Consider the following 22890-nt stretch of genomic DNA (forward strand, 5'->3'; position numbering starts at 1 on the left):
CCCTTTGTTTTGATGGTTTAGGATGCTCCAGGGTCAGAGTGCTATTTGTTTGACTGATGAGGTTCGGACTGGGCAGTCTGGACCAGTATGCACCTGTACTCCCATCAGCCCTCTGGGGTGATCTCACATCTCCACTCTGTCAGTCAGAAGACTCCTATTCCTTTTTACCTGCAGCATCAGTCCACTGTCCTCATTCAGTCACTCTCTGCATTAGTCAAGGTGTGCAAGAAGCCTTGACCTACAAAATGAGAAAGCTTTTGAGCCCCCAAGAGATTTTTAAGGTTGTCAAGGAAGTTTTTATTCGCAGTAGATCGTAAAAGTAGTACCAGTTTTTACTAGTAAAGATATAAAAAAACAATGGAGAAAACAATTATAATATTTCACGTTATGTTAACTCTTCATTGACAGGTTGTGTAGTGTACAACTCTCACACTCTCTTTGTCTTACATAATTTTGCTTCTCTATTGTGAGAAATGATCAATACTTTAGTAAGTTGTATTTGTCAAGGGGTATTGATTTGTTGGTTCACAACAGTCGCGTTGTTCATCGGCAAACAATCGTTGCTTTCAGGCCACAGGCCACAGAACACCTACATTATGTAACCCAGCACTGATTTATTTTGCATTCACTTTTGTTCCATCAGAGCATTGTAACGACTGAATGAAAGACTGATCTAGCAATACATTTGACATTTTCCTTGAAAATAACTTTTGTGCTGACATTAAACTATTTGAACTCTTCATCAGCTCTGTGGATGTGGGAAACGAGATTATGGTTAAGCTTGACAAAAAAACACAACATTATTTTTATGTTCACTTAATTTTTTGTCTGTGAGAACTCTCCTACTGCTACACACTTAGTTGGAGTTGGGTATTCAAAGGGTGAAAACAAGAAGCTCTCCATTTTCAGTCACACTTACAGTTTGCTTTTTCCACCATGGTATTACAATACTGTGGGAAAAAATATCATTACACCCAGTGAAGAAGAAGGCTCCTGGAAAGAGACTTGTTTTTGATTGTAAAGATGTAGCTAATCAGAGGTTGAAGATGTTCATGAATAATGGCAAATCTTGCTGCCATTTCAGGGTTTAGATTAATAATGTTCTGTCTTGTAAGCATTACTGAATCATTTCTGGTGTACATTATCATATGTATGTATATGGGTTTCAGAGGCTAATGCTCGAAAGAATTTAAGATTTAAAAAACCTAAAAGTCCCCTTTACCTAATCCCCCAAAACATTGTTTTGTCCACAATCAGCCAGTTATTATGTATTAACGCTATGCGCCCAGTGTAAGAAACGGTATAATATATTGTGTAGTTGTGTGCTATTGCTCAATGCCCAAATGCTTTAAAAAGCCTTTTGCCTCATACATACTCAAGATGACTATATGCCGGGCCCTGGTAGCTCACTGGGTAGAGCGCTCACCATCAAGGCTGAGTTCTTACCACAGTTGGAGTCCTGCCTAGGGCCCTTTGCAGCATGACGTCCCCTCTTCCGCCTGCTTCTCCTGTCTGTCTCTCTATATCAAATAAAGCAGAATGGTAAAAAAAAATGACAGAGTAGAGTGACAGTAATTGAAGTGTGACAGAATCCGAACGGAGGGAGTTGTCTGCTGTCACTGCCAACGTTATTGTTACAGAAATGCAACTTCAGTACTCCTCAGAGTAACGATGTGCAAAAGTCAGTTCTTTTATGTTTTATAGTCAAAGTAATGTTTACTGCAGCAAACAGAGTGACAGACAGTTAAGATTAAGTGAGATTTAAAGTAACAGCAACTTCAGGAGTTAAACAAGCACAACTGCATGTTTTGCAATGACATAACTTGTATTCATTTTTAAGATTGTCTTCTCTTCTTCTCTGCTTGCTTGGAAAGTACACGTGCAGTCTTTGTCTAATTTTTCAACATGGTATAGTGGTCAGTTTCAGATAATACAATTATTAGTTATTTTGATGATATTTTATGTGTGTAAATGTGTGTGTGTGTCAGGGAGAAACAGCGGATGGGTGTGTGTACTGTCTTTTCCAATACAGTATATTTTACATTTGAAATGGTGCTCTCTCATCTGAGACATTTGCAATGTTATGATCTTTCAATTTCACATTATGGGTGAGACAAACATTCAACAGTTCAATTGATTGACCAGATAAAAACATAACCCTACCTCTTATTAAACCACAATATGTGTACTTCTTCTTCTTCTTCTTCTTCTTCTTCTTCTTCTTCTTCTTCTTCTTCTTCTTCTTCTTCTTCTTCTTCTTCTTCTTCTTCTTCTTCTTCTTCTTCTTCTTCTTCAATTCTTTGCCCAAATGTTCAGTTTTTGGGGGAGGCATGTCACACGATGAGGTTGATGCCTCAGGCAAAGTATTGTTTCCAAACTCACTCAATCTAAATTCAAGGATGTCAGTTTGGTGCTATTTTACAGTAAGATAGAAAGCAATAACTTTGAGTCAAACTGATCTCCTTTGATAAGATTTATATATTTTATTTGCAAAGCTATTTAGAGTTGTGTCTTACTCACTTGTTTTTTCTTCATTTGAAGTCTGGCACACTCAAATCAATACCTTATGTAAGCTGCGTGGGAGATGAATTTGAGACTCTGTTACTGAAGAAGAGTGAGTGCTATCTTTACATCGTGTATGTTCTGAAAGCAGTTGCCTACCTTCATTCAAAGGGCATGCATTGGAGAGTAAGGCCTTGAGTAAGAGAAGCTTGTAAGAAGTTCTGCTCAAGGATACTGCTGTTGCTATGAGACTGTTGGACATGTTTGAAGAACAGATTGAGAAGTTTAAATATATAATATATAATAACAGCCAATGCTTAGGCCGATATGCACACAATTATGCTGAGCCTTCGGCTATGAATATGCAATAGTGTACCCTTTTGAAGGCAACGAGAAAAAGAAGCCAGTGCTGTAATAGTAAGTACACTGTATGTAATGGGATATGAGCTTGACTCCCCTCCTGTTTCTTTCACTGCAGACTACTGTCTTATCAGCAAAATATATTTACACAACACAAATAACAGGGAGAAACGTAGGCCATGTTTGTCCCTCTGGGTTTGTGTTTTAAGAGGTTGTGCAAAGTGGTTATATAGGAATACACTCAGATTGTCAGTGATGGTTTTGGAAAGGGCACAATTCTGAGGTCACAGGACAAATTGTGTTTGAAACTACTTTGTCTACTAAAAGCTAAATGACCCCGTTAATCAAACGCTTCAGTGTGGCAGTTGCGCTAACATATCTTCCTGCTTAGCAACTTTTTGTTCCCTACTGAAAGAAATGCTGGAACACAAGCAATCTCTACTTTGTCTCACCAAATGATGTTACTGGATCCCGATTGTATGGGAGGTTTCTAACCCCCTCGGCCCCTGTGGGGCCATTAGAAAATCAGCACCATGTCTCCCCTGAGGAGAACAAGCTGAGCTGCATGGGACTGAAACTGAAAGGCGGCAATAACAGTTCTCACAGCTGCCTTTGAAAGTCCTATTTTTTGCTTCACTTCTGGAGATTTATCCTAAGAGGCTTAATTTATATTAGCTGTACAATCAGATTGCTCTAAAAATACCAGCTTTTAATAAAGCATGCTAACCAATTAGTTTATGCTTTTCTTGGTTTTCCCCGTGGTTAACCTTGGACAAGGTTAGTTGCAGAGGCGTCCACTGTCAAAGGGTTTGTGCTCTGATTCATAAGCCCTTCTAGTTTAAAGTGAAAAAGCTAAAGCCATGTCAGCTCATTGAAAATTCCTGTCAAGCACTTCATGCAGGTGAATTACACATCCATTAACATTATCTGCCACAGCTGGCCATCTCCTGTGTCTCCTGCAATATAACATGATGTAATGCATCTGCAACGTACATTGCATCAACGTGTGTTGCCTATTACTCAGCAAAGTATTTCCTTTGCTTTCAATTGTATATGTATCAAAGATGGGCTGCACGGTGGTGTAGTGGCTAGCACTGTCGCCTCACAGCAAGAGGGCCGCGGGTTCAATTCCCGGTCGGAGTGGTCCTTCTGTGTGGAGTTTGCATGTTCTCCCCGTGGCAGCGTGGGTTCTCTCCAGGCTCTCCGGCTTCCTCCCACAGTCCAAAGACATGCTGCAGGTTAATTGATCTCTAAATTGCCCATAGGTGTGAATGTGAGAGTGAATGGTTGTATGTCCCTACATGTGCCCTCGATGGACTGGCGGCCTGTCCAGGGTGTCCCCTGCCTTCGCCCTATGTCAGCTGGGATAGGCTCCAGCGCCCCCGCGACCCTAATGAGGATAAGCGGTATTGAAAATGGATGGATGGATGGATGTATCAAAGATGTGCAGTACGCTGGTGGGAGCGTGCAAATGTTAAAGAGAAGAGGCCTAAGAATGGAGCCTTGGGGATCTCCAAGTCATTTTTTACTCAGATGTGTAGTTGCCAATTGACACCCTGTCCTTGAAATAGGATTCAAAACAGTTTTCTACTGAAAATCCAGCACAGTCTTCTAGTCCGTCTAGTAATATATGTTGTCGAATGTAGCACTAAGATCTAGTAATACCAAGACTGAAACCTTTTCACTGTTTGGGTTCAAAAGCCATTCAAGACAAAGACGCATTCTGTTTGATGAAAAGCCACTTTGTTTACTTTTGTCCTCATTAAAATATTTATCAAAGGAAACATTTACAATGTGTCCAATTTAGCGCGAACAGTGTCAAGGATTATACAGTTGAGGGACTCCTCATAAGTGACACCACAGTAAATCTCTCAAATAAGCTGTCTCTCCAAATCCCCAGCCGACAATTCAGCAGCACTTTCTAGCTTCTCCTGCCTCGCCACGTGCAGCACAGTGGGCCACAGACAGCAGGCACACTAACTTTCATAGTTAAACTCTTCATGACTGTCACACTAAATAATCAACAAAAATAGCACAATCTCAAAGAAATGGTTCTGCTCACTTTTGTGTCTATACGATGGTTAAAAGTAAGTAGAAATCCGCTGCGCCCGAAGTCCAACTCAGAAACGGGGCAGTTTTGAGTGTGTAGTGCCTGCGTTGAAATATTCCATAAAACAACATATTTTTACAGTTTTTGTGACTCAAGTTAAAGCAATGAATCTGTAACTTTATGTCCGTTCTGGTTGCAATTCTAAAAGAACTTAAAGTATTGCTTAAATATTTCCTGGGTAAGAAGTGTAAAATTATCATGACAGCCAGTGGGTTAGATAAGGCCAAATTAGTTTTTTTGTCTGCAGTACAAGGACGTGCGACAGTGTCTTCTGAGAGATTTAAAAAAAGTTCCCCTTGTTTCCCAGTAGGCACTTCAATTGTGTGTGACCAATAAGATCATTTCCTAATTTCCCCCATCACAGCTTCTGACTTTTGAAGGCTATTTCACCTCGGTGCACCACTGATAGTAATAGACTTCATGTTTTTCCGCATTTATTACACATCATGAATACTTCATAAGACTACTGACCATTGTCTGAAGCAAGCTGCAGTGTTTAAAAGATTCAAAATGTGTTTTAAAAATCAATTTGCTGACTTGAATCTTGGCTCAGTTCGGTAACTCGTTGCAGTTAACATTAAGACAGAAGCAAAGGATTATTTTTCATTATTGATTTGTAGATTGTTTTCTCAATTAAATGATTAATAGTTTACTCTGTAAATGTCAAAAACAGAAACATTTTCATTGCAATTTCCCAAAGCCCAAGATTATCATAATGAACCATAATCAATTTGCTTGTTATCTCCGAACAGAGGAGAGAAGAAAACCACCACATATTCACAATTGAGTTACTTAAACCAGTGATCTTTGAAACATGTTTTGCTTAAAAAATACTTAAAAACGATTAAGTAACTATCAAAATTGTTACCAAGTAATTGTCTGTTGACTGCCTGATTAATTAATTGAAAATTATTGGCTGCTCTAATATAATTTAAAACACGTTATGTATAACCACCAAATGTGTGGTTATATTGTTATCACAGTTAAGTTATGCAGATGTAAGTTTAACACAAAATAACTCTGTAATAATGTACTAGAGAAAACAAAAAGCAGTGAATATTAAAAGCTTCTTCAGCCTTCAGATAAATATCATTCTCAACTTTGTGCTGAGCGGTTCCTCCCCACTGAATTGAGTCAATCTTGTCTCCAACCATTCAGTACATAATTTAAGGAAAAGAGCAGGAAGTTTGATGACCCACCTTTGGCCAGATCTTCCCTTGTTGTAGTTAGGTGCAACTGCATTCTATGAGACTCTCGTTTCTCTGAATCATTTATTGAGAAGATTTAATCTCCCTTGGGCCTCCATTAGAGCGTTGACACACAGTGGCAGTGGTGGGCCCTTTCATGCCTGTGATGCACAGGCAGCGAGTCTCCAGGCCAAACAGCTTTCTGCATTTTCATGGCTGGATTCACCACTGGAAAAGGATCTTTCCCGGGCTCTGGAGGACAATGGAGGGGGTAAAGTGGCACCATGGAGGGCCCCTCTGCTCAGCATGAAAGGTTTAAAAACAGCCAAAGGGTGGCCAAATCTGAGAAATTGAGCTCAACATCTTTCCACCAGTCAATCAGCCAGATTGTCTGCCAGTGACTTACACCATATACAGACCCAGATATTCAGATTCTTACACATTACAGTAAATAAAGTATACAACCAATGGTGGTTACATTTTGTAGCAGCAGTGGTTTACTTCAGTGGCCTGAGAAGACTCTGATTTACTGCTCACTCAGTGCCTCTGGCATGCTGGAGTCAGACTCATCTGCAAAATATGTGGGACATCATCATAAGTACTAAAGGCACACTGTATCAAATGTGGGCAAAACTATAGTGATGGAGCAGCTGAATGTAGTTTACAAAGAAGCACTACTTCATAACTGCATTGTGGTAGTGTTTATACCACGGTAGCTATCCCTTTAACATCTCTGGTTGTATTAGAGACGACGGTGGCAAGTTATTTTTGGTTGACTAACAATAACTTCCTCAGTGGGTCCACATTGCAAAGTCCCTCTGAAAAACTAGTGTGTCTACTAAGCAAACATTATTCCATTTGGAAGTGACTCCATCAGCCTACTCACTACAGAGAAGCTTGAATTCCTCAAAAGGATTCTGCTGCCTTTGTCTCTTCATTCTCACTTTAATGTGTTGCCTTGGACTTTACAGCAGCAATCTTATAACTGTGTCCTGCTGGTTTTACATGGCTTGTAAATAACAGAGCCTCTGTGTGCTTTGGATTTGACCTTTGTTAGGTTTCTCAAGCCATCAATGTGCTGCACGGTACTATCGGTGTGCTGCTTGTGCATGTTTTTGCTGCAGGGAAAATATTTTTTTCATTATAGAATCATGCATTTGCTGTGATATAAAAAGATTTAAATTCCACTCCACAACGTATGCATGGCCTTTACTGGGGAGATAAATTACTCAGAGCTCTTAATTGTGCAAAAGAAAATGGAGGCTCTCCAAACACAGAGACAGTTGTCATTGTATCAGTGATCTGCAGATATACCAGAGACACCCTGGACAACAACAAAGATAAGCATACAATACATACAATGACACCAAGTGTGTCTTCTGGAATTTCTGCCTCATGATTTCACCATTATTTATATATGCAATGAAGCAAGACATCTGACCTCCATTATGCTCGTCTAAAGCTATTTATTATACAACCCTAGATTAGGTGACGTGTTTGTCATCACCTCTGGTCAACACTGGTTCTAGCTCGCTGATGAGTTGACTCTTTAGGACAAGGTAGCTTCACATTGGACTAATTTAATGTGACAACAATGTGACAGAGGAGGAGAGAAACATCTCCATCGATGGAGTCTTGAGGCTTCTTCTTTACTGCAACACAATTGACTCTGTACTGCAAAACTATTCTTTTCAGGTATCCAGACACAACACAAAGCAGTTGTTCTGCATTTTTAGAAAACTGCTGGTCTAATATTCAGATGCAATTAATTTTTTTGCTGTGATGAAGATGCCGAAATGGCCATTCCCAACGTATGTTTTCTCCTGGGACTTCACATTCAATCAGCCCACTTGACAAAAATAGGAGAGGCGACGGCTGGGAAATATCCCTCTTCAATAATGAGAGAAGACAAAGAATTCAGAAGGGAAATTACAGTTTGACAGTAAAAAGATAACTATGTCTGAGTGACTTCCCAGAAAGCCCTTTTAGTTCTGCCCTCTATCTCATGCAGTCTTGCCTTTCATTAAAGATCTGACCGCAGCAGTTTATTGAAGGAGACACATAATGCTTAAACCAGCTGTTTTGTCTGTATCAACAGCTTATTTAAGTAGTAGCAAAAAAGACAGTTTTCAGAGCAAACGAGAGTATCTTTGTAGGTAAACTCAGTACATGTGCAGATGAAATGCTCTAACACAGGAAGGCAATCAGAGATCAACACTCAGGAGGGGATCATGAGACGAAACCAGCGAGTGTGCGCCCTCACAGAGAGGGTTCTCGCATTATCAGCACAGTATCACTGATAATCGTGCCAAACAGACGATGTCGTGGTAGTGGAACAATTAGGCCCAATGGGTGTCCACGCATATTTCAGAGATGGCATGTTGGAGAGAGAGAGGCCAGAAGTGAAGACTGCCTTTTTCTGACAGGGGGTTAGCTTTGGAAAAGAGGATGAAGCTGGAGATCATTGAACTAGTCGTCTCATTGTCTAAAAAACGCACAGGGCTGAGACACATAGTTTATGAAGTTATAGCCTGAGACCAATTAGACCATGTTGTGCAGCTTGTAACAGTGACTTCTCACAATGAACCTGCTTGGGATTTACGTTCTTAAATGTAATTTATATAATGGATGAAAAGAACACTGAATGCTCAGAGGCTTTAACCGCTTCCCCTGCCAATAAAACCAATAGCCTAAAACTATTGCACTGATAAACAGCAGACATTAGTCAATGTGCGAATGAGTATTTGACAGCAACTGGAACGTGCATGTCTGGTACAACTTGTCGTGCCTGTAGGCTAAACCTAGATGTAGTTATGATAATACTGCCTGCCGTAAGATTGCCCAGTTCTCATTTCATGTAGAGGTTAACAGTGCTTGAGAATAAATATCAGGTCTGAAGGGCTGATGCAGTCTGAATTAGCGACACTGAGTCATTGCCCGAAAGCCTTTCACTACACTGGAGGAGACCAAACTGGTGCATCACCAAAGCTGTGCAAATGCCAGAAAAATGAAGCATTGTTTTTATGCTAATCCCAAGCATGACACCAATTGTGCTGCTCATTCTCTTTTGATGGGTATTTGTCACACTTTTTAGTAAGAAAACCTAGCTGTTTTGGGAGCAACTCCACGCTCACTAAAATATGTATGGTAACCAGGGATGTGTAGAGTAAGAAAAACATTAAAATAAACATTTCACTGGTTATCAAAAGACCAATCGAATGTCTGGCTGATACTTTCTTTGATTATTATCTCTGCTCTAGAGTATATTTAGATATATTAGCATCATGTACAACTGAGCATTGTATGTGCAGCATGTGACAGAAAAGCTATTAGAACCAGGCTGGCAGTGAAATCCATCAGTTGTGGGCTGAAGGACTGATGACTCAGAAATCCTCATTGAGAAATGTATTTATTTCCTTTTTTCTGCATGAAGGGGCGGTATCATTAAGCCACACAAACAACTCTCCATCAAACACACATCCGGAGAGACTTTTTTAGTTGCGGATGGTACATCCTGTTTGTATCTCAGTCGTCAGGTACGTAAGAGTGTTTTGCAGTGGTTATTTATGAATGACCACGCATGCTGTTATGAAGGCTATTTACTTTAAAGGAGACAGTCCTGTGCTCCACCAGTCTGCTTCCAAACCCGTGTGAACTCTACAGCTTTGCATTTTAACTTTCCGATTCTTCAGTTCAAATGAATGATGCCTATCCATCAGAATATATGGTTGGGTGGTTAAAACCCCCAAATGTATTTGAATTTGAAAACACATCATTCTTGAAATCATTTCATACTTTGTAACAGTGGACATAGAGATGTTAGCCTTCAGATATGTTTTAAATATGCACAAAAGTTAGTAAGATACATAATGCTGCCTTGACATGCTTTGCACAGAGTTAATTGTCACTTTTAATTGGACTATTTTCTCTTTTTTCCTTCTATAATTACATAACATTCCCAAATCTGATTATTGTGGTTCTAATCTTATCAGAAACCCAAAATGCTGCTGACGACCAATATAACATGTAGAATTTGGCAAGAATAAAACAGTTGGCCTCGTCTGGCAGATCTATGAATCCAGTCTTGTCTGCTATTTTTTATGTAAAAAAAACAATTACATTGGTCATAATGTCGTTGATTTATTGAAAGCACTGTTACAGTTAAACATACCAAATATACATTTTATTTTTAGCGTTCTTGGCATTTAGCTGAATAGAATATTACTCTCTCATGAATTCCTCTTTTTTATCATAAATGTCCACTCACATTTCACCCATTCAAACTATCCAGTGTTGAGAAGCTTTAAAATCAATTATCCATATCGCTCTATCCATAACTCTCTTTTGCTGCACTTATACTCTTGATTCCTCACATTTCTGGGGCAAATCCTCACACATTCCCATTGTGTTTTGATGGCCCACTTTCCCGCTTGGTAAGATTGTGCTGCAAACTGTTTCTGGTTCACAGCATCATCTTGTACAAAGACTCATTACAACTGTATTACATTATATCTGTGTATGCCATAACAGCGGTCCATTTTTTATATGAAATAAACATTTCTTATTGGACTGGAAAAAAGGAAATCAGTGTATATTCTGTTTACACTTGCTCGAGACTTTTGTTCGATCTAAAAATATGCACTGTTTTGTCTTTGCACCTTCTGCTGTGTTGTTCGTCAAGGCATCACTCATCGTGGTGCCTTTTCAATGTTCTCCTGTCCCTTTATCAATCATATTTTCATGATTGATGATTTTAAACAGTCGGAGTAAAGCATCCTCATCACTCTTAAGATATTCTTACACTTTCTAGTGCATGTTAAGCGTCTCTTACACATAAGTACACATAAGTTAATAACCCTATTTAAAAGCAAATGTCCCACCACATGCTGATCAATTGGCATTTTAGGGATCATTCTACATTCTTTTATGTAGATGTCTTTCTGGGTGTCATAACTGATAAGGTTTCCGCTTGGAATTTATTTGTTATTTCCTCCCAAAAATCATTTATTGTCCTCTCCAGCTGTGTGTGATAATTGCTTGCGGCCTGTGGCTCAATGGGAGAGTGTGTTTTATATTCCTTTTCCTTGTTTACACCCTATTAGCCGGGGGTGTTATATTGAGAAGTGTATTTGAGCATGAACCCCATAAATGCAGTTTATTGCATCCTTCCCTTCACAACTGATCTCGTGGCATTGATTGATCAATAGTGTAAAAATACCTACTGAAGTTATAATATATATGATTCACAACTAAAAATACTTGTAAATGTAGAGACTGCTGTGATGTGCTCTATTTAAACACCTGCATAAAAACTAACTGTGTGTGTGTGTGCTTTGACTAAATCAGTTTATGACTAGACATGATGAAGATAGCTTCCGATTAATTTGAAGTGGTTCTAGGTCGGCCTTTGTGTGACCCAAGTCCCAGCTGAAGTGGCCGGGTCACGATTTGAACTCCATGCATCTCGGTCAGGACGGTGAATCGCTCTGACACATTAACCACTCAGCCTCCTGGGACAAAAGAAAGTAATCTGCTCATGAAAACAAAGAAATCACCTCTGGGCACTATGTACAGTACCTTTAACTGTACACTGTACACTGTACACACACACACACACACACAGTCCCATGCAGTCAATGGCATTAAGTTTCCACTCTTCTCACCATAAAGTGATACAATCTTTTATTAATGGTCTGTGCTCCTGCGTTGACATGGAGACCATTTTAATGATTAATCTGAAAGGAAAGTGCCCATTGTGCACTGGGGGCTCTTTAGGAAGTAAAAGAACAACCGTGTTGTTTTCAGGTAAAGGCACTTCAGAAACAAATGTGTCTTGTTGTGACTCCTTTGGCGGGCAACAAGTTAATGTTGTGTACCATTTATTATTTCAATATTGTATTGTATAACAGGGACTTTTGGCGACTGGTGATATCCTAGTCAACAAATCCCCATTTGCATTATCACAATGTATCTTTTCTCATAATTTATTTATTAATCTTATTTTCTAGGGAAGTGGAAGACAAATACAACCCAGCAGCACTATTGGATATTGTCAATATGTAGGGTTTCACCTGGTCACCTGGTTATTTTGAATGTCAGGTCAAATCAATAAACTCTTTTGTAAATCTGTTGAGGCTCCTGTAGAGCGATATTGAGATGCCAATCTAGGGGGGGAAAAAAGGTTCATTAGTGTTAATTAGAACTTTTAGGACATCCTTTCTCCCATGCAATCACCTCAGTCTTGTAATTAGAGCGACCGGCAGGAGAATAATGCAGCTGTGTTCGGTGTGGAGCGAGGAGGAGGCAGGGGGAAAGAAAGGGGGGAGTTGAATACTAACAAACTTGCTCCATGCAACAAAAGAGCAGATGTCTTTTCTGACTCAATATGTCCTCTCCATACAGAACCAGTTTTTAATTTGTGGTTGGCTTTGTTCCTCCCATTTGCTCCCTCTAGTAGGCTTCTCGGCCAATTGATGAAACAAAAGATGCATGCCTTTAATTTTAAAACAGAAAGATTATTTATAGCTTTCATTGTGTCCTTTTTGTATTTTAATTGCATACAACCTGATTATTTTTAACTTGGGAGATTATGTTACCAATAAATCAACTTTCTCAACGATAAACCTAGCAGAGACAATATTTAGGTTGTATTTGTCGATCCCCTTTCAACTAGCAGGCACGTCAGATTGGTTAGTCACATAACAAAGAGGGAATAATCTCTCACCCATGAAGCCCTCTCGCTACAGAAAGGTCAGTTACCTCCAGTAGCAGAGCTTCTATCGGCATCTGGTCACACAGAGTCACGGCGGTGAAGCCTTTGTCCTAATGAAGTGCCTTTTATCTGCAGCCTGAGTAATGACATGGAGCCGAGTGCTGCCAGTGACACTTCTACTTGCCGTCACAGGACAAACGAGAAGAGAGAGAAGGAACTGTGGCTGCACAGCCTTGAGCTTAGTTCAACTCCTCATGAGCCATTATGAGAGACTTGAGTGCCCATCAGACCTCAGCTAACATGCGATTCAATCATTGTCATGGATTGTCATTGTCTATCGTTTTAAGATTGTAATACCTTGGTTAAATGTGTATGAAAGCTTAAATGAAGTCAAGTTAAAATGAGCAACGTTTCCCAGTTTAGATCAGAAGATATTAGAGCTCCACATTAGCATTTGCTGTCATGTTTATGGTTCCCTGATGACCATAACTTTAATATTCACTCTCTTTTTAGCTCTGTTTCAGTCTCTGTCATGGTCCTTTTTGTTATAGATTGTTTCATGTTTTATGAAGAAAATCCTCTCCTCTGGTTTCTTGTCTAGTTGTATTTCTAGCCTTTCTATGTTGCCCGCCTGTGTGATTGTCATTAGTTTCACCTGTTACTCATCGGCCCTGCTGTTACCTGGGCCTCATTATCTCCCTCATTTCATTGTGTATTTGTCAGCTGATCTTGTGTTTTTTCATCTTGAATGTAGTTTTGTTTGCCCATAACCTGCCGGAATCTTGGTCTCTCAGTTTGTATGCCTTTTTGTTTATTACCGTTTATAAATACATGAAGATAAGCAGTACAAAGTAGTAAAACATACTTTCCATTAGATAAAAAGTTGATTTTTACAGCCTTCCAAAATGAAACAGTGAGACTCCTCATGTGCGTTTGTGCTAACTGAACCATTAAAGCAAACCTCAAAAATAAAAATCCCCTTGAGGCAAGTCTGTGATGTGGTATGTGGGCATGACGTCTCCCTGGCGAGAGACAGTGAATAGTAACAGCACTGGAGTGGTGCTAGATTTCATATTTCTCTGGTTATGATTAATCACAATCACCTTTTCATTCCCATAATCTAGAAATATGCTCAATGCAATGATTTAATTAAAGTCAAGATGATGACATTTCATTGACAGCTGAGTTTTACCTAATTAAACCATTTGAGGTACGTCATCTTCCAAAAGACATGTCACTTTATGATATCCAAATGTAAGTTATTTCAGATATAATGGTAGAGTTTAAGAGTCTTTAGTATTCACAGTGACTGACACTGATTTGCACTGTGTGATTAGTCAAAGGCCTGTCACTTATCACTTATTACTCAGTTATCATCATCGCTCACGCTAATTGTATCGGCAACTCTCATAAGTGTATGAAACTCTTCGAGAGGGAAGCAATGAATTATGTTGAAGAGCAGCTTTCAACTTGTTTCTGCCCTGCCATTTTTTGAGAGGAATGCTATGGGACGGTATTATGTGATACTGTTGGATCTCTACAAGACAGTCGGCCCCATTGATGAAAAAAAAGTTCTGCAGTGTTACAATGTTGTGACCAGGAAGAGGGGCATCAGATGTTTACTGGACATAGTGGAGGATGCCAGGCTTCTCTCGGTGCTGCAGTGTACGCAAGTGTTTCTCTCAGAGAAGCCTCCTCATAAGGTTCAGAATACAGAGTATTACCGTTGCAAAACCCCAGTGAGATTTCAGCATATTTAATCCATCCTCTCTTTGAGCTTGTCTTTTAGCTGTGGATAGGGTTTATTCCAGACACTTTAGATAGCTCTGACTGTGTATTAATATTGGATGGATCTGAGATGTCTCTGGCACGTTTTTTTTTAAAAGAACTGAAGCATATTCTGCAAGCAGAAATGATTTCTTATGTTTGAATTCAGGACAGTACGTTTGTTGTATATTTTCTTGGCTACATATTCAAATATGTTTGTGATTTTTTTTTGTGGGCATGCTTGCTGAATTTGTGTTTTTCTCTTCTTTTCCAGCGGGATGCAAAGGGACAGTATCTGTTTGACCTCATCTGCCACCACCTCAACTTGCTGGAGAAAGACTATTTTGGCATCAGATATGTGGATCCAGACAAGCAGCGGGTTAGTGTGTGCATGACAGAGGATATTCATATGCACTTGCATCATTCATTGTTTGTTTTTTAAAATAAGAGCGACTTAAAAAAAATCATACCCATTAAATAAACAATGACATTCAGGTCTGTGTCCCAAAAAAAATCACAAACATTAAAACAAACTGAGACATTGTTGCTTTCTTTGGTTTTGCAGTCTACTCAAATTATAAGATGCATACAATATGGTGTTCTACTTTATAATGTGTGTGTTTTGTGTGAAGCTTCATGATTTAGTACCATTGTTGCTGGTAAAAAAGGAATTGTTTATGATTTTTACATTCAGAGCAGCCGTTTCTTCCTGCATTAGCTCCAAGATAAAAGCTCCCTGACTCCAGCTTTGTGTTTAACGCATCAGTCTTCTCATCAAAATATTTCCCAAAATGTTGAGCTATTACTTTATTGTCTGCAATGGGATCCAAAAATTAAGCCTTGTTGATATTTAAAACAAAAATGCATAGATTATATTCCTCTTGTTAGACCAGGTTTTAATATTACAAGTTTAAAATATGTCTAGGTAGGTCCAATGTTATAAATGTGGTTGAATGCTATACTCTTTGTGCACACATAACTTTGTTGCTTTGGGTCTATATAGAAATCACATGAGTGGCTATAGTTTTAAAAATGGATAGGGTTTGATTTAGTTGTAAGAATGAGAATGTGGGCCAGAGTTAAAAGTTGTGTTCTTCCGTTTCTTTTATTCACGCCGCCCGTCAGACGGACTGTTGTTTCATCAGGCTCTTCTGTTGTGAGGCATGTAGCAGTACTGCTTGACTCAGGAAGTATTCACATGTTCACATTTCGCTCAGGACTATGGTATTTGGTTTGTGGGTTGGTGTGTTTGGTTTGGTTTGGCGAGAAGGCAACCTGGGAGAAATATGGAGAGAATATAATCCCAGAGAGGAAGAAGAATCTGAATCAGGCCAAAGACCCCGTTTAATAAGCCTATGTGCTCTAACACTGTCTCAAGAGACCTCGAGTCACGTTTACAAAAGAATACCATACACATTATTAATATTCAATACCACTTCGGCATATTGATTTGCATTGATCTGTTTTTTTTCCCCATCGCAGCACTGGTTGGACTGCTCAAAATCAATTGCAAAGCAAATGAAATGTAAGTACTTTTGAGTTTATACTTTTTAGAATGTAGGAAGCTGAACACGAGATCTGCACTTGTGTTAAATTACTTAATGTTTATTTGATCCATATACATTAATGTGGAGTTGATATGACAACTGAATATTTGGCAGTGCAAACCCTGATAATAGTTATTCATTCAATGACGACACCAAACATTTACTGGTATTTGCTGAATGTATCTAATTGGCTTTGTGCTTCAGTACAACTTTAAGTTTCCTTTTCTTTGGAGTACTTTAATTTTAGGCTTTTTTTTTCCAGAAACATTTTAGAGACAAGGGTATTGCACTTTTTACTCCACTCAGTTTACAGAATAGCATTTTACACAACCACAGATTACTACCACCATGTGTCTGAGAGTAAAATTTCCCAACAATATATAATGTAGTTAAGATTATTAACAGATTATTATTCACCTCGACCTACAACAGCATTAAATGCTGCTTACAAATACTGCCATTGCCGCAGTAAAAATAATCTAGTAATATAATAAAACACTCAAAGGGTCAAGTATGTTTACTTTTGATACATGAAGTACATTATGCTTTTAATACTTCTAGTTGTAATAATTTATGTTACAACTTGCCTGCTTTTCTCATCGTCTTTGGGTTTTCTGTTAACCAGAAAAAATGCTCTCTTTATTTGTAACATTTTATAGAGTAAATGTTTAGTGTATCTTTGTTGAACAATCATTAGTTTATTTATTTTCATATTTGTTCATAATGGGATGATTCACATTGATCAACATATTGTCCTTGGCCCTAAAAATAGAATAAAACATCTCACAAAAGGAATATCTAGAACATAATAACTATCCACAGAAGACTGATCAAGGCAAACAACTAGTTGCTGCCCTAATAAGCTTTTTGATATTGGAGAATTCTTACATGAATAGATCTTAAAACGGCCTCACTGTCTCCTTCAACCTCCTATGGTTGATGCTTGATCTCTTGCAATGAAAGGATTCTTGTCTGTTTCTTACATGTTTTTTGTGCGTTTCCTCCAGGTCAGCCTCCATTCACCATGTGTCTGAGAGTCAAGTTCTACCCTCCTGAGCCCGCTTATCTAAAGGAGGAAATCACTCGGTATGAACCCCTCTTGTTGTTTTCTCTTCAGATTGATAATGGCTCTTATACTGCTGCGGTGTACCTTCTTTTTACAGTTTAAAAGTAAGGAAGAAATACTGCCATCATTTGACAAACCGGTGAAAAGCATTTGAGTTTCGTCCTTTTCAAATATTTGTACAGATTGTGCTCTAAAATTTTTACACACAGCCAACATGTGCCTTTCGAAAACATTATTTATGGGCTTGCATAATTAAAATGCCTGAGTACTTCACTGTCTGAAATGTGATGATAAATATTACACAGCGCACAGTTTGCAAGAGGAATTGTGAAGCAGCGAGAAATGTAAATGCCTTCAAGAGTCTTTTTGTGTCTAAAGGCACACGTTTCCTTCCATGCAAATTCTTCCGCAATGGCATTCTGATTACATAGCTTAAAGGTAAAAGCGACAAATTAAAAGCATGAAGGTGACTGAGTTTACACTGCCTTCAGATAATGAAGAGTGGCCAGCTGGTATATCTGTGCATTCACCACTGACTAGAGGGAGTAGGTCTCTCTCTCTCTTTGAGGTGTAATGATATGTAATGTTCACTACACGCAGAGTGCTGATGGAGAGTATAAAGGAAAAAGCAGGGTGAATGAAGGTAGGTTGGGGGTGAGGAGGAGAGAGTGATACATTATGATGAGATTGGATAGTGCTTGACCACAGAGGGAGGGAAAGGTTACATAATCAATCACATACAAGGCTCACAGTACTCCCTGTCATCATATTGTGCAAGGATATTTTTGGGGACAGCATGTTAATTTAAATGAAAAGTCTTTAGACACCAAAAAATAGCCAGCTTTTCAATAAAATATGGTGATACCTTTTGTGTTGTAGGCCTTTCACACAGCGAGCACAGGTGTCAGTAATAACATTAGCGATGGCTCCGTGCTATTCAAGCGTCCCAGGAAGCCACGACAGAACTGAAACTGAAACATACAGATGTTCAGCCTTCACCATAGCATGTATCACAGTTTGTATGCAATTCACACAAAAGCAATTACACTTGTGAGATGCCCCACGCGACAAAAAAAAAACTAAATACAAACAGAAGGGGAAAAACACTTAATAAACACAATAATCAAACAATGGCTTTTTTTTTTACAAATATCAATGTGAACGTGTTAGCTCAACAGCAAATTTGCCCCTGTAGTCCAAAAAAGGGATTTCAAATTAAGAGGACATTTTTCCACCGTGCACTGTAAAGGCAAAATAGTGCGCTATGTCTGTGAGTGCATGTTTGTATTATGCAGATGTTTCGTAAAACAGTCAAGACATCAGCAGCCATCAGCACTAAATGGTGGATGAATTTGTACCCATTTATTGTACTCGTTGCACCTTCAAAAAGGTGTTTTGCAGAGTAAACAATGTGGGGAATGTCAGCAGCTTTTTAATGCATCTCTCCACGCAGAAAGCATTATTAGCCTTTGGGAAAATGCCCTTGATGGAGAAGCAGGTCTGCTGGCTAATTGTGAAAAACAACAAGATGGTCCGGGAGGTTTTTAAAGTAAGACTTTTCACAAGCCCACCTCCAATAGTGATCATAATTAGTGTCATCATCACCATTGTGATATTTGCTTCAGATGTTGTCTCAGAAAATATGTCATGCTTCAGGAGCTGATTGGTTGGGCAAGTCTGAAACTAGGCTGGAGGCTTTAAGAGAAGCACAGCATCAGTAGCAGCTTTCCCTCAGGGCCTTCCTACCCTCCTTTCCCCTAAACAAAACCCTCATTTCAGCTAAATCAAAAAGAAATATCCAACCCACCCATCAGCCTTTGAGGTTTATCAGGTTTGTTATTTTGCTGCTCCTTAGTATTTTTGTTTTTCTGAGAAATGTAACTGGATGACTGAATGAATATCATCAGTATTCTCATAAGCCGACCTGTCAGATCATCTGACGGGATTTTTGTCCTTTCCTTTTAGATATCTTGTCTTCCTGCAAATCAAGAGAGACCTCTACCATGGTCGTCTCTTGTGTAAAACGTCGGACGCGGCCATGCTGGCTGCACACATCCTTCAAGGTAACGGAAGGTGACAGATGGAAATGACTTGAACCGCTTCGCTCTGTGTTCAGTGACCCTGTAGTTCACAAGTCTGATGCTGCCAGCCAAGCACATATATTTGTATGTGGAAGGAAGCTAAATTAAGTTATAGTAATGTAGAGCATCATTATGGTCCTCAAAGAATATGTACAGTGTACATGCTTTTACACATGTAGTAAGCATTACGTTCATTGGTTGTGATTTCTCATACTGATATCAATTCTAAAACTAGTACAAATATAAAAGGCTATTTTGTACTTTTAATAGTAATTAGTTAAGTGACCTGCATACTCTTTAATAAAAAAAGACACCACGCTTGATTATAAAATCTTTGAAATGGTCATCAGTCATCTTATTGTCACCACTCGCACGTAAACAAACGCAACACACATCAGGTATGGTGGCACAGCTAACATTACAGAATGCACAGTGTTTGAGGAGAGGCAGGTCCTCTGGAGGGGCTGATGAATTAAAGATGGACTGCCTGGTCAGCTCCTCCTCTTAGAGAGAAATCATCAAGGTCATCCGAGGGAGTGCAGTGTGGCATGAAGGAAATAAATCCTGGGTATGTTTACCCTGCAAAAGCAGCACTGTGCTAAATGCTGTAAACATCGTTTAAACTTATGTGCCCTGAATGTTTGTGAATGTTTTAACTATTCATTTTTTTCTGGTCCTCCTTCCAGCTGAAATCGGAAATTACGACCCCGGAAAGCATCCTGAAGGTTACAGCTCCAAATTCCAGTTCTTCCCTAAACATTCGGAGAAACTGGAGCGCCGGATTGCAGACATACACAAGAGAGAGCTGATGTAAGTGCCAAAATATAAAAACTGCACCATCAATATCTCTTGTTTTCACATACCTAAAGATAAAGCTTGAACAAACAGCAGATTCACTCTGACATTTATATCATTAAGTGCAGTATAATTGGTTCCATTTCCTTGTATTGGATTGGCCAGACAGTTTATTGTCACTTATTTGAGCAGATAGAAGAGAAAAGCGCTCTCTTCTCCACTCTAATAACTCATAAACTGCCCTTTATATAGTTATTAGTGATGGTTCTTAGCCACAGCTTCAACTGGAAGAGCAGCAGAGCACAGTAATGAACGTGATCAGACAGAGCAGGTCCATGCACACACACACACACACACACACACACACACACACACACACACACACACACACACACACACACACACACACACACACACACACACACACACACACACACAACAACTACTTGTAAATGTAGAGACTGCTGTGATGTGCTCTATTTAAACACCTGCATAACTACTAACTGTGTGTCTGTGCTTTGAGTAAATCAGTTTATGACTTGACAGAAACAGACATGATGAAGATAGCTTCCGATTAATTTGAAGTGGTTCTAGGTCGGCCTTTGTGTGACCCAAGTCCCAACTGAAGTGGCCGGGTCACGATTTGAACTCCATGCATCTCGGTCAGGACGGTGAATCCCTCTGACACATTAACCACTCAGCCTCCTGGGACAAAAGAAAGTAATCTGCTCATGAAAACAAAGAAATCACCTCTGGGTACTATGTACCTTTAGCTCTACACACACACACACACACACTGTTCACACGCACACACGCACACACTACTCTCACAGGCAGCTGCTGAAGGGTTTCATTTACACCATCCAACTGCCCCAACTAAAATAAGTAATTTATTAATGTAATGTAAATGAGCTGCTGTGTTAATGATGTACAGTGAGACACAATAGAGGTAGAAAGACAAAAAGTCCCTTTTTGATGCTGTAGGAGCAGAATGACAAACATCATGAGACTCTGCTGCCCACTAGTGGTTTCCCTTCTTCTCTCTCAAATGAACAGCGCTTCTTTCTGAGTTCAAGTGGAGATAATTACTTGTTTTTTGAAAATATCATGATATGCTGTTCTTATATTCATATCTCTTTCATTTTCTAAATGAATGTATTAATTTGCTTTTGTTTCTGTCAGAAGTGTTTGGGCCTTTCAAAACGTTTGTGTTGCATTGTTTATGCCGATGGTGGACTGACAGCTGTTCTGTGTGTTGTTGCTCTCCCTCAGTGGACAAACACCTGAAACATCAGAGCGAAATTTCCTCCAGAAAGCCCAGATGCTGGAGACATATGGTGTTGATCCACATCCATGCAAGGTTTTTCAAGCAGTGATTTACTATTTTTAGTAAACATTTCAGCAAACATTTCTGTCCAACATGAACATGAACATTGAAACTCATGGGACTTACAGCACATGCTAAAACACCAGTCTCTTAATTTACGTGTTGTTCGTGTTAAATGTGTCCATTGAAGTTATATTTTCAAACCGTTCTGTTTCAGGATGTGTCTGGGAACCCTGCGTTCCTCGCCTTCACACCATTTGGTTTTGTGGTGCTTCAGGGAAACAAGAGGGTTCATTTTCTCAAATGGTGAGCTAAATGTGCAACATTATCTGAAGTCAGCGCACTAGCTCCTCGGGCCCGTGCAGGATGTAAATAGACAAACCCTGTACTGCAGGCCTTAATTCTACCTGATTTGACATACATGTTCTATATGCAGGGCGTTCTAAATAAAACAGCATGAGCACTACAACTGGTTGTACAGTCACACTCAACAAAGAGCCAATGGCTAGCATGTGCTTACAGTCACAAATGTTGCTTATTTTTGGCTTTTTTTGGGAACAAATTTCATTTTTCTTCTTCTTATCAACAAAGAATGCTATATTTGGATGTATTGAACACCACAAGTAATATAAAAGTGAAATATATGGTTTGGTACTTGAGAAAATTCAAATTGCCCAAATGCCCATTTCGCCTAATTTATCTGTACTAAAACCTCTCTAACTTTATTCTGCTTTACTTTTTGAAACTCAAACTTTGCAGAGAGTCTGATCACATATTGTTTCTGTGCATCTTTCAAAGAGATAATCATCCTGAAAGTGCTTTTTTTCCTAGGCTTTATTTACTCTTAACCAGTAACATATATATACTAATATGTACACATCGGAACACATGTGTTGCCTTTATTATAACACCAACATATTAAAATAGCCTTTGTGGTTGCAGAGCTACACCCTTTTTAGTTTGGGTATGATATTTCGAGCAGAAACCTAGAAAATGGCTTGGGGCTTAAAAGGTTAATGTATACAATATGGTGCATTTCTAGTTAACATGTTGGGTTTTGTCTGTTTGCTTTTAACTGAAAAAGCAATAATGCAGTGTTCATACATGCTTTGTTTGGTAGCGTTCAGGTTTCCCTCATTTTCCATTCCCAATCTGCAGGGAATATTATCAGTTATTTGTTTTGTCAGACAAACACAGAGCACCGTGGCTGTTTATGTGATCTCAAAGTGGTTGTCATGAATATTTAAAGAAGCTGTGGCTTTCGGTTTCTGCTTCCTGTATGTGTGACTGTTTCGGCTGGACAGGAACGAGTTGACCAAACTGAAGTTTGAAGGCAAGACGTTCCACGTATATGCAAATCAGAAGGAGGTGAGAGCATGAATTGTTGGATGTGGGAACAAAGCTAAGATAGAAAACTACACTCTACATGCACTGCT

The 22890-nt window shown here is 39.2% G+C and overlaps 1 protein-coding gene across 2 annotated transcripts in view; it reads left to right on the forward strand.

The window, feature by feature from the left end:
* Positions 1–22890, forward strand: part of LOC117732426 (FERM domain-containing protein 5) — a 49077-nt gene that overhangs the window by 20100 nt on the left and 6087 nt on the right. The window contains exons 2-9 of one of the 2 annotated variants that reach the window (XM_034535362.1): positions 14913–15017; positions 16121–16163; positions 17193–17271; positions 19217–19314; positions 20019–20142; positions 21400–21487; positions 21672–21760; positions 22759–22822. In XM_034535362.1, coding sequence (XP_034391253.1) covers positions 14913–15017; positions 16121–16163; positions 17193–17271; positions 19217–19314; positions 20019–20142; positions 21400–21487; positions 21672–21760; positions 22759–22822 — 690 coding nt within the window. The remainder of the gene's footprint in view (positions 1–14912; positions 15018–16120; positions 16164–17192; positions 17272–19216; positions 19315–20018; positions 20143–21399; positions 21488–21671; positions 21761–22758; positions 22823–22890) is intronic. The other variant, XM_034535361.1, reaches the window with a different exon arrangement.

This window comes from Cyclopterus lumpus, chromosome 6 (assembly GCF_009769545.1).
Source record: "Cyclopterus lumpus isolate fCycLum1 chromosome 6, fCycLum1.pri, whole genome shotgun sequence".
NCBI classification, from domain to species: domain Eukaryota; kingdom Metazoa; phylum Chordata; class Actinopteri; order Perciformes; family Cyclopteridae; genus Cyclopterus; species Cyclopterus lumpus.